At 39.5% G+C, this 12102-nt stretch overlaps 1 protein-coding gene across 1 annotated transcript in view; it reads left to right on the top strand.

The window, feature by feature from the left end:
- Positions 1–12102, top strand: part of CUL5 (cullin 5) — a 92908-nt gene that overhangs the window by 66366 nt on the left and 14440 nt on the right. Inside the window, exons 8-11 of the mRNA XM_049614099.1 lie at positions 1972–2065; positions 3399–3529; positions 3777–3884; positions 7422–7486. Of these exons, the coding sequence (XP_049470056.1) occupies positions 1972–2065; positions 3399–3529; positions 3777–3884; positions 7422–7486 (398 nt within the window). The remainder of the gene's footprint in view (positions 1–1971; positions 2066–3398; positions 3530–3776; positions 3885–7421; positions 7487–12102) is intronic.

Raw genomic sequence — 12102 nt, 5'->3', positions numbered from 1 at the left:
TCTTTCATCTAAGCAGTTACCAGATCCTGTTCAGTTTTCTTCAATCATCTTGTCCTCTCCTTTTAATTCTCATTATAACCCACAATAAGAAATACATTATGTATTGTGGCTTAGTATATACTGTGCTTACTTGCACATATCTGAAACCAAAGTTCTATGAAATAATACTCGCTGTTATTATGTACGATGCACTCTGCTTTTTTTGTTGTTGTTCTGTGTTATTAAAAAAAAAAAAAAGAAGCTGGTTACAGTCATTGAAACCTTTCGCAACAAGGGGCGCCTGGGCGGCTCAGTTGGTTAAGCATCCATCTCTTGATTTCAACTCAGGTCATGATCTCATGGTTTGTGAGTTCGAGCCCCGCATCAGATTCCTGGCCCAATGCGGAGCGTGCTTAGAATTCTCTCTCTCTCCCTCTCTCTCTGCCCCTCCTGCACAAATAAGTAAATAAACTTCAAAAAAAAAAAGAAATTTCTTTCACAACGATTTGAAACACAGGCTGGACTTTAGGAATTTGCAGCAGTTGGGCTAACTTCACTTATATTCAAGTATAAAGTTTCAGTGAAATAGAAGATGGAGAGGGGAGCCTGGGTGGCTCGGTCGTTTAAGTGTCCAACTCTTGACTTCAACTCAGGCTATGATGTCACAGTTTGTGAGATCAAGCCCTGCATCATGTTTGTCAACGCAGAGCCTGCTTGGGATTCTCTCTCTCCTCTCTCTCTGCCCCTCCTCCGCTCACATGTCCTCACTCTCTGTCTCTCAAAATAAATAAACTTTTATAAAAAGCAAAATGAAAATGGAGATGAAGTGACAGAGGCTTGGAGCTTATTTCAATGGCACTTTTTCTCTTCTCCGTTATATGTAGTTAGACTTACCTCCTCACAATCCGCCTTGCTGCTGAGGGCGGCCCTGGTCAGCTGTGCGCATCACAGAGCTGGTGTCAAGTGAGACTACTCAGGAGTTGGGGCAGAGCTTCCCCGCCTGGGCAAGGCAGAAATTTCCCCACCACCTTTGTGTGTATTGTTTTCTTAGGAAATTGGCACACATGGATTTTAAAGTTGTTAGCGTAATTCTCAAAAAGGGACCTGAAAAAAACTTTCTATTCAAATTTTTTTAAGATTTAAAAAGTAGTATAGTGAATCCCTATTGCCTAAATTCAGCATCAGTAATTATGAACACTATGTCAATTCCAAGAAGAATTTTTAACAAAGAGCTTTTAAGACACGCATAATTCCCTTCCTTATTCCGTATCCAGCTTCTTATTCCTAGAATACTCAATCCATTTTGTACTTGTAGTTATTTTTCAAGATTCAGTTTAGATTTCATCTTGTACACAAGACCATTTTAACTACCCCAGAAAGAAGTACATAGTTCCTCTGTCTGTTTTTGTTTGTTGGGTGTGTGTGTGTGTGTGTGTGTGTGTGTGTTGCCAGTTAACTGAATTGTTCTTAGTTTATGTTTGCTTTCTTCCTCGCCCTTAAGTAGACAGTGACCTCTTCCATAGCAGGGGTTATACCTTAATCTTTGTCTGAACCACTTCTTTGATGCCTGCACACAGTAGGCATCTCGTGGTGGTTAGTTGAATGGATGTATTCATACTTTCAGAATTTTAAAATCTAATTTTAACGCATGTTCTCTCCAGACAAGAAGAATTCATCAGTTTATTTAATTTTGTTTTCATTTTGTTTTGTATATTTTCCAGTTTTTTTCCTTCCCTCCTTGGGGGGCTTTATTCAAATTTCTAAAGAGAACATAAGTTCTATAGCCTTTTTCTTAGGTGTAAATATACTTTGGTAAACTAGTATAGAGTATCCACCTTCAGCGTTCCTGTAGTAAAGGTAAGTAAAATCTGCTTTCAGTATACTCAGTTTTTTGCTGTTGTTGTTGAACAGTATGATCTTATGGGGCTTAAAAAGCAGAGTGGAGTAGATTTGTGCTTATAATAGCCTTGACCAGTTTTTGCTATATTTCAGCTCATGGAATGCTGTGTAAATGCCCTGGTGACATCTTTTAAAGAGACTATCTTAGCCGAGTGCCAAGGCATGATCAAGCGAAATGAAACTGAAAGTAGGTAAAACATCACATAAAGTTCTCATAATCTTTTAAGAGGTATCTTTGAATCGAATCACTTTTAATAAGTTTGCTATTAGATTATTCTTTTATATAGAGGTATATTTGTTCCGGTAAACTGTGCTTAAAGAAAATGGTAAGATGTTTAACATATAGAAGGTTGCAAATTTGCATTTTAAACATTCTCCCCTTCGGTATCAATGTGCAGGGGAGGGGGTTGGATTTCAGTGTGTCCTCAAACGGTAGGACTCCTGCTTTTAAAGGCTAATTTAAATGGTGAACATAGGGATAGGAAAGAACTAGGTATTTGACTTCTGTGTGGGACTTGGTGACAAATATTTTTAGAAAGTAAAATAACACTCCATGGTAATGCTTTTCATCCCTCTCCCCTAAAATATGTTACAATTTAAGATTTCTGCCAGTACTTTTTTTTATTATTTACATGTTTTCTTAATAAAGGTATATTTGGGGAGGTTGCAAGTACATTACAACCAAAAGGAATATGGTAAAAAAAATTACCTATATTTCTACTACGTGGAGATAACAACTTTTAACACTTTGATGTATTGCTCTCCGGATTTCAGTGTGTATAAAAATCTCCAGCTGCATTTAAAGTATGTATTTCAGCTCACCTAGGTTCATACACTTGTTAATAGTTTTGTACTAGAAAGCTCATTGGCATAAATGAAATATGTGAATCTTTGTATGCCAAGCTAAATAGAGTTCTATCTTATCTGATCCCTGTTGGACTCCCTTCAAAAGGATTATTTAGTCGCAAACAGTTTTGTGCAGCAAGATTTTTGCGAAGTCAGTTAAACAGTATAACATGAAACAGTGCTTTCATAAACTGAAAAATTCCCTATCGATGAGTGCAGTTTCATGTTATCCCTAATACACTTTTTTCTTTTATAATCATTACTCTGATGATGTGAGTTTTTTTGCCACTTAATGATATGGTGCTATGAATTTAATATTGTGTCTACTTTATGAAATAGGCTATTACATAAATTTTTGTGCTTCTTAGAATAAAAACTGTTCTGTGGAATTGAAGGTCAAATGATTCACCTTTTAAGAGGAGTTAGGTTTTGTGCTGTGTGGTCACTTTTAATTTGAGTTTCCTTTAAAAACAATTTTTGTCAGAATGTAGATCAAGAAGTTATAGTACTTATTATAACAACTCCTAAACTAATTGTACCTACAGAGTACTATTAAGGTTCTCAATTTCCAGCTACTATTTCTCCATACTTTTCCTATCATAGGCATTCTAGACCAATGAGAAACTTTATTTTGATGGATGAGGTGATTTCATGAGTGTGTTCTGTCCTTTCAGAACTACATTTAATGTTTTCATTGATGGACAAGGTTCCCAATGGGATAGAGCCAATGCTGAAAGACTTGGAGGAACATATCATTAGCGCTGGCCTGGCAGATATGGTAGCAGCTGCTGAAACCATTACTACTGTAAGTTTCCGCAGTGGCGAGGATGAATGTGTGTCAAGGTTGTTTGGTAAAGGGAAGATCGGGTATTTAAAATAGTGATTGATGGCAAAACAGTAATATTGGAACATCTTTTAATATCGAGAAAAAATTTTTTTCAGAGAAGTCCCAAATTTTATCTCTAATGATTTATTAAAATTACATTTATATTATTTTTTTGTATTGTTTTCTTTTTAAAATCTCATTTGAGTATGAAACATTTTATTTTTAGGACTCTGAGAAATACGTTGAGCAGTTACTTACATTATTTAATAGATTTAGTAAACTCGTCAAAGAAGCTTTTCAAGATGATCCACGATTTCTTACTGCAAGAGATAAGGTATGTGTTCCTGTGTATCAATACTACTGTCATAATATTTTTATTTTTATTTTTTTTATTTTTTATTTTCTTTTAAATACAATTTATTGTCAAATTGGTTTCCATACCACACCCAGTGTTCATCCCAACAAGTGCCCTCCTCCCTGCCCGTCACCCACTTTCCCCTCTCCCCCACCTCCCCCAGCTACCCTTAGTTTGTTCTCAGTCCTTAAGATGTCATATTTTTAAATTAAAAACAATCTTTTGAAAGAGACAGACCACACGCGCAGGGGAGGGGCAGAGGGAGAGGGAGAGAGAGAACCTTAAGCAGTCTCCATGCCCAGCGTGGAGCCCAACGCGGGGCTCAATCTCACAACCGTGAGATCATGACCTGAGCTGAAATACAGAGCCAGACCCTTAACCAATGAACGACCCATAATTTATTTTTAAAAAGAAACTTGCACCATTATGCTACTAAGTTACAAACTGAAAACCTAGCAACTCTTTTTTTTTTTTTTTTTTTTTTTAATCAGTGGAGGGCAACCATTTTTATTATATTTGGCTTGGTACATGTTTTTGTAAGCGTTGGGTATGCTTATGGACTAGAATTTAGTAGAAAGTTGCTCCTTCATTTTTCCAAGAATATTTTCCCGTTTTTTACTCTTACTGATTATTGAATTCCTATTCTTCCCTTCTTCACCCTTCAAGACCCACCTCAAAGTACATTCCTCCTGGAACTTCCTTGATAGCCTGCCTCCCCCGACATCCTGTCCCAAGCAGAGTTGATTCCTCCACCCTCTGCCCTTCTCACAGGACTCCTGGGTATTATGTCACTTACCCTGCTTCCCTTACCCTTTCTTCTGTCCTTGCTAGCATGGGATAATAACAAAACATAGAATTATCCTTAGAGTTGTATCTTTTAAAGTGTCGTAAACCTATCGCTATAGAAATTACCATCAGTGTTTTTGCTTTGAACTACCTTTCATTATTTCCCAAGTTAGATTTTTTTGCTGTTGTTCTTGTGTCTCTAAAAAGACAATCAACTTTCTCCAGTAGGGTTGAGGGTTTTTTGTTTTGTTTTCTTCTCCTCTTTCTGTTTGTAAGTGGATAGGAAGAGAGAGAGGAGGAAAGATGTTAAGGGAGGTTGGAGGTAGTGAGTTGGTTTGAAATGTTAAATTGAGCGGCTGGCAAAGGCTTCATTGAGGGGACATTAGAATCAAGATTGAAGGTGATTAAGACATGAAGTCATGTGGTATATGAGGGAAGTGTGTTCAGCCAAAGGGGACAGCGGATACAAATGCTGTAGGCAGGAATATCCCTGTCCTATTCCAGGAACAGGGGAGAAAAAGGTCATTGTGGCCTGAGTGGATCAAGTGAGGGGAGAAGAGTAGGAAATGAAGTCAAAGAGATAATAGAGGCCAGATCACGTCAGGCTATGAGCCATGGTAAGGAGTTTGGTTTTTACCCTGAATTGGACAGAAAGTCCCTGAAAGGTTCTGAACAGAATGAATATGACTTACTTTTAATTTTTTTAATTCTATATTTGAGAGCGAGAGAGAGAGAGAGAGAGAGAGCAGGAGAGGGGCAGAGAGATGGGGGAAGAATCTGAGGCAGGCTCCAGGCTCTGAGCTGTCAGCACAGCGCCCAGTGCGGGGCTCGAACTCACAAGCAGTGAGGTCACGACCTGAGCCAAAGTCGGATGCTCAACCAACTAGGCCACCCAGGCGGCCCATATGACTTACATTTTAAAGGATCCCTTGGTTGGGGCACCAGGTTGGCTCAGTTGGTTAAGTGTCTGACTCTTGGTCATGACCTGTGGGCTCAGGTCATTATCTCACCGTTTGCGGGTTTGAGCGCCACATTGGGCTCTGCGCCGATGGCATAGAGCCTGCTTGGGATTCTCTCTCCCTCTGTCTCTGCCCCCCCGCCTCTGTCTCTCAAATAAATAAACATTTAAAAAAAATTTTATAAAAAAGGATCCCTTGGTTGCTGCAAAAAGAACAGACTAAGAGGAGCAAGGGAAGAAACAAGAGCAGTTAGGAACCTACTTGGGCAATTCTGTGAAGTAAGGATGGAGGCTCGGCTCGGAACCGTAGCGGGTAGAGGTAGTCATGGTTGGTTGGATACTGATGACGACAGCAAACTACCCAAGATTTGCTAATGAATCAGATGTAGAATGTACTAGAGACCAAAGATGACAGTCAGATTTTTGTTCCGATCGATTAGCAGCATGTGCTTGCTGAGATGGGGAAGGTGATGGGAGAGGCAGTTTGTGGGGGACGGTTGTAGGGAGATTAGGAGATCAGTTTTGGACAAGTTAACTTTGAAAGATTTGTTCACTGTCCATGTGGCAGCGTCACAGCGGCCATGTAAGGGAGAGAATAGACCTGGAATCGTAAATGGGGAGCTTTAGCGTCTGGATGGTATTTAAAGCACGGACGCTAGCTGTGATCACCAGTGTGATGAGTGATGATAGCAAAGAGATTCAGGGACCAGCCTGGGATAGTCAGTTTGGTTATGAGAAGGATGAAGAAGCAACTTTCCTGAGGTGAGAGGGGGATGAGTGGAATGACCAGGAGAGTGCACTGTGGGAGGAGACAAGTGGGAGGAGCACTTTGAGGAAGAGGCTGTGATCTGCTGTTTTAAAATGCTGCTGAGAGGTCAGATGGGATGGGCATCGGCCATTGTCTTCAGCAACATGGAGGTGGTCAGTGACTTAGTGAGAACAGTTAGCGGAGCTGTGGCGCGAAAGCCTGGTCCTGGAAGGTTTTCCCAGGAGGAACGGCCGTAGAGAAATTGGAGACCATGGGCTGCGCACTTCATCCATTAGTCGAGCTTAAAGAGAGAGAGGTAAATGAGGCTGTGGCTGAAGGTGAACAAAGGCAAGAGAGAATTTTCAAGATTTAAATAACGATACGTTTGTATGGCGAGGCTGCAGAAATGGTGGGTGGGGGGAAAAAGTGAAGATAGAGAAGAAATGGGAGGGAATTCTGATCACTTCAGTTTTATTAGGAAAATAGGAAGCCACATCATCAGCGGGAAGTCTCCCTGGGAGAGGAAATATTGGAGGCTGAAGAGAAAGTTGATGGTACGAGATGTGTTCTGGGAGAGTGTGTTGACAAGAGAAGGTGGTGTGGCGGTCAGGCAGCACTAAGACCCCGCTTGAGAATAACGACAATCATAGCATCAGGAGGGGCATGAAGTCATTGACCTGAAAAATTCTGTCAGGCCAGGTACACCATTAAAATATCTAGCTGTACATTAAAAAACACAAGGGTAGGGGGCGCCTGGGTGGCTCAGTCCATTAAGCATCCAACTTCGGCTCAGGTCATGATCTCACCATTCATGAGTTCGAGCCCCACATCGGGCTCTGTGCTGACAGCTCGAAGCCTGGAGCCTGCTTCGGATTCTGTGTCTCCCCCTCTCTCTGCCCCTCCCCTGCTCACACTCTGTCTCTCTCTCTCTGTCTCTCTCAAACATTTAAAATAAATAAATAGAATATCTAGCTGTATTTTCAAAACAAAAAATAATGCTCATTACATTTTAAATTCTTTACAGGCATATAAAGCAGTTGTTAATGATGCTACCATATTTAAACTTGAATTACCTTTGAAGCAGAAAGGGTAAGTCTTTAAAAATCATGTTTAAAATTCTTTCATTTTTTGGAGTGTCTTATACATTATTGAATATGCAGACTGTTAGGTTTGATTTTTGTTGTTTTGTTTTTACTTTAATGATTTTTGTTGCCGTTGAATATTAACAATTGTCTCACATTTTTGAGGGAAAAAACTGTCTTGAATTTTAATTTCATATTAAATTATCTCTTTTTGTGACCAAAAAACGTTGATCTTTTTTTTTTTTAAGTGGAAAAATGTTCTGCTGACTTGACAAAATTTAAGAGGGCATCTGTCCTGTTTTCTTTATACATTGTGAAATATATAAAACACATAAACACTACATTTTCAGAATCTCTTCATATGGATATATAAAGGTCTTCCTCATTCATCCCTGCCCCCCGCGTTTTTTAACAAAAATTTTCAAATTTCTGTCACCTGTTGCTTTGTCAAATATATATCTCTGTATACATCATCAGTCAGCTTTTTATTTTTTTTTTTTTTTTTTTTTTTTTTTATTTTTATTTATTTATTTATTTATTTTTTTAATTTTATTTTTGGGACAGAGAGAGACAGAGCATGAACTGGGGAGGGGCAGAGAGAGAGGGAGACACAGAATCGGAAACAGGCTCCAGGCTCCGAGCCATCAGCCCAGAGCCTGATGCGGGGCTCGAACTCACAGACCGTGAGATCGTGACCTGGCTGAAGTCGGACGCTTAACCGACTGCGCCACCCAGGCGCCCCTCATCAGTCAGCTTTTTAAATGGATTTCAAAAGAAATTTCAGGCACAAGTAACTTTCGCTCCCTGAACACTTCAGCAGACGGTCATCAATTGAATATGGTGTCGGTATATGTGTTCAGGTAAAATTTACATGCGGACAGATACATAAATCCCAAGTGTCCGGTTCTGTGAGACCTGACAAATGCCTGCACCCCTGGTACGATGGACCGGATGTTCATCATCCTCAAGAATCTCCTCAGACCCGTTTCCCTGTCAGTCCTACCCCGTCCTCTTCCAGAGACAGCCATTCTGATGATTTCGGCCGAGATTAGTTTTGCCTCATCTGGGACTTGATATAAATGGAATCATACAATATGCACTTCTTTTTGTAAAGCTTCTTTGAGTGCAGCGTAGTGGTGTTGAGATTCAGGTGTGTACCGGCATATCACAGTGGCTCGTTTCCCACACTCCCACCAGTGAAATCAGGGCGTGCTAGCCGATCCACGTTCTTACCAGCCAGTTAGAGTTGTCATTTTAATTTCAGTCGTTGTAGAGTTTGTAGTGACTGTCTCATTATGGTTTCAGCTCCATTTCCTTGTGACTATTGTTGTGGAGCACATTTTCGTGTATCATTTCACCTTCTTATATTAAAATTTTTTTTAATGTTTATTTTTGAGAAAGTGAGAGAGCATGAGCACAGGGGAGGGGCAGAGAGAGAGGGAGACAGAGGATCCACGCAGGCTCCAGGCTCTGAGCTGTCAGCACAGAGCTGTCAGCCTGGTGTGGGGCTTGATCTCATGAACTGTGAGATCATGACTTGAGTTGTTCAGATGCTTAACTGACTGAACCACCCAGGCGCCCCTAGCCTTCTTATATTTTCCTTTATAAAGTATCTTTTTTGTCTGTTTGGGTTTTTTTTGTTTTGTTTTGTTTTGTTTTTTTTTGTTTTTCCCACTGCATTGTTCCTTTTTCTTAGTGAGCTATAACAGTTCTTACGTATTCTTTGAAATATAGATCATTTGAGAGATATGTGCTTTTCTTTTATGGTTTTTTGCTTTTTATGTTTCATCTAGAAAACTTCATTTACCTCTACCCCTGAGACATGAAGATAATCTCTTTTGTTTCTTCTAGAAGCTTTATCATTTTAGCTTTCATAAATGTGAAAGTTCTAGGTTCTTAGTTCTAGGATCCATCTTAAATTAATGATTATGTATAGTGTAAGTCAGCGGTTAAATCTGACTTTTTTTCCTTTCCACATGGGTAACAAGTGGTTCTTTCACCATTTATTGGAATTACTTTCCCTCCCCACTGCATTGCTTTGGGACCTTTTGTCAAAATCAAATCACTCAAAAATATGTACGTTGGGGCGCTCAGGTGGCCCAGTCGGTTAAGCATCTCACTCTTGGTTTCGACTCAGGTCATGATCCTATAGTTCGTGACATGGAGTCCCACATCAGGCTCTGTGCTGACAATGCAGAGCCTGCTTGGGATTCTCTCTCTCCCTCTCTCCCTGACCCTTCCCACTCTCACTCTATTTCTCTTCTGTCTCTCTCTCAAAATAAATAAACTTTGTAACTTTTTTTTTTGAGAGAGAGAGAGAGAAGAGAGCGAGCATGAGCGGGGGAAGGGCAAAGAGAGAGGGAGATACAGAATCTGAAGCAGGTTCCAGGCTCTGAGCTGTCAGCACAGAGCCTGACGCGGGGCTCAAACCCGTGAACCACGAGTTCATGACCTGAGCCGAAGTCAGATGCCCAACTGACTGAGCCACCCAGGCACCCTCAAAATAAATAAACTTTAAAACGAAATATGTATGTATTTCTGGGCTCTCTATTCTATTCCATTGATTTGTTTAGGTATTCTTAGGCCATTATTATATAGTCATAATTAATATAGTTCTGTAGTAAGTTTTAAAGTCAGGTAGTATAATTTATCTGTAGGTAAACAGTTGATTTTAGTATATTGATCTTATATCCTGTTACCTTGTGGAAGTTATTAGTTCTTATAGTTGTTTTGCAGATTTCTTAAGGTTTTCCTGTGTAAATAATCATGTAATCTGTAAATATACAAGTTTTATATCTTCCTTTCTGATTTTTATACCACTTACTTTTCTTGCCTTGATAAACTGGTTAGGATTATAAGTACATTTTTAGATAAATGTAGTTAAAGTGGGCATCCCTGTCATTTTGGCAAGCTGGAGCAGAAAGCCTTTAATATTTCATCACTAATTACAAAGTTAGCTGAGGGTTTTTCATAGATGCCCTTAATTAGATTGCTTTTTATTCCTAGCTTGCTAAAAGTTTTGATAATAAATCAATGGGTATTGACTTTTATTAAATACTTTTTTTCTGTGTTGAAATGCTTAAGGTTTTTTTTTTTTTTTTTCCTGTATTCTTCTGATGTGGTGAATACATTGGTTACTTAAAAAAAAACAAAAACAAAAACATTTATGGGGCCCCTGGGTGGCTGAGTTGGTTAAGCGGCCGTCTTTGGCTCAGGTCGTGATCTCACCATTCACGAGTTCGAGCCCCGTGTCAGGCTCTGTGCTGATAGCTCGGAGCCTGGAGCCTGCTTCTGTTTCTGTGTCTCCCTCTCTCTCTGCCCCTCTTCTGCACTCTCTCTTTCAAAAATAAACATTTAAAAAAGTTTGTTTTTATTTGTACACAAATGTTTGTGGCAGCATTATTCTTAATAGCCTTCCACAAAAGGACAACCCGAATGCCCATTGTCTGGTGAAGGGGTAAGCAGAATATGGTACAGCCATGCAGTGGGCTGTCCTTGAGCCATAAAATGGAATGAGAATCTGATACATGCTACAACATGAATGAAGCCCTGAGAAGTGCTAAGTGGAATAGGCCGCACACAAAAGGACAAATATTGTGTGATTCCACTTACATAAGGTATCTGGAATAGGCAGGTCCATTAATAAAGTAGAGTAGATATCTGCTGGGACTTGGTGGGGGTGGGGAGAGGGAACTGGGAAGTTACCGTTTAATGGATGTAGGGTTTCTGTGTAGGGCAGTGAACAAGTTTTGGGTACGGATAATGGCGATATTTGCAGAACATTTTGAATGTACTTACTGCCACTGGATTGTAAACTTAGAAATGATTAAAACAGTAAATGTTTTTTACCACAATAAAAAGGTAAATATTTTTTAAAAGGAATGAACCAGCAATATGTGCTATGATATGGACGAATCTTAAAAACATTATCCTAATTTTAAAAAGTCAGTCACCAGAGAGCACACATTGTATGATTCCCTTTATATGAGGTGTTCAGAAAAAGGAGATCCATAAAGATAAAAGGTAGAATACTTGTAACCAGCGCTGGGAGGGAGGGGTGGCTGGAGAATGGCATTTGGCTAATGAGTGTGGGGTTTCTTTTGTAGGTAATGAAAATGTTTTAAAATTTTATTATGGTGGTTGCACAAGTTTATAGATATACTTAAAAACTTCGACTTGCATACTTTAAATGGATGAACTGCATGGTATGTGAATTATATCTTAGTAATAACAAGCTTAATTAGATAAGTGATAGGGAACAAATAATACACATTAATGAACAAATAGGTGGAAATTGTTACCGAGAAAAGGTAACATGTCTATAGCAATATGTAATTGGAATTAGAGCAGAAAAGGGGACATAAGCAGTATTTGAAGTTATTGGCCATAAATTTCCAGAATTGATGAAAGCTGCCAACTCTTAGATTCTCTTTGAGTCCCAAGCAAGATAAATACAAATTAAATCAGTACGTCATAGTGAAACAGCTGGAAAACTGAAAAGAAACAAAAAAGCCCTAAAACAGCCCCAGGAGAGGAAATGACACGCTGCCTTCCCAGAGTCAAGGATGAAGGACTGACCTCTGTCTTCCCAGCAGGGTGAATTGGAGGAAGGGAGATGATGGA

This window comes from Panthera uncia, chromosome D1 (genome assembly GCF_023721935.1).
Source record: "Panthera uncia isolate 11264 chromosome D1, Puncia_PCG_1.0, whole genome shotgun sequence".
Lineage (NCBI taxonomy): Eukaryota > Metazoa > Chordata > Mammalia > Carnivora > Felidae > Panthera > Panthera uncia.
The sequence above is the reverse complement of the archived record's forward strand: the minus strand, read 5'-3'. Positions and strand labels throughout refer to the sequence as shown.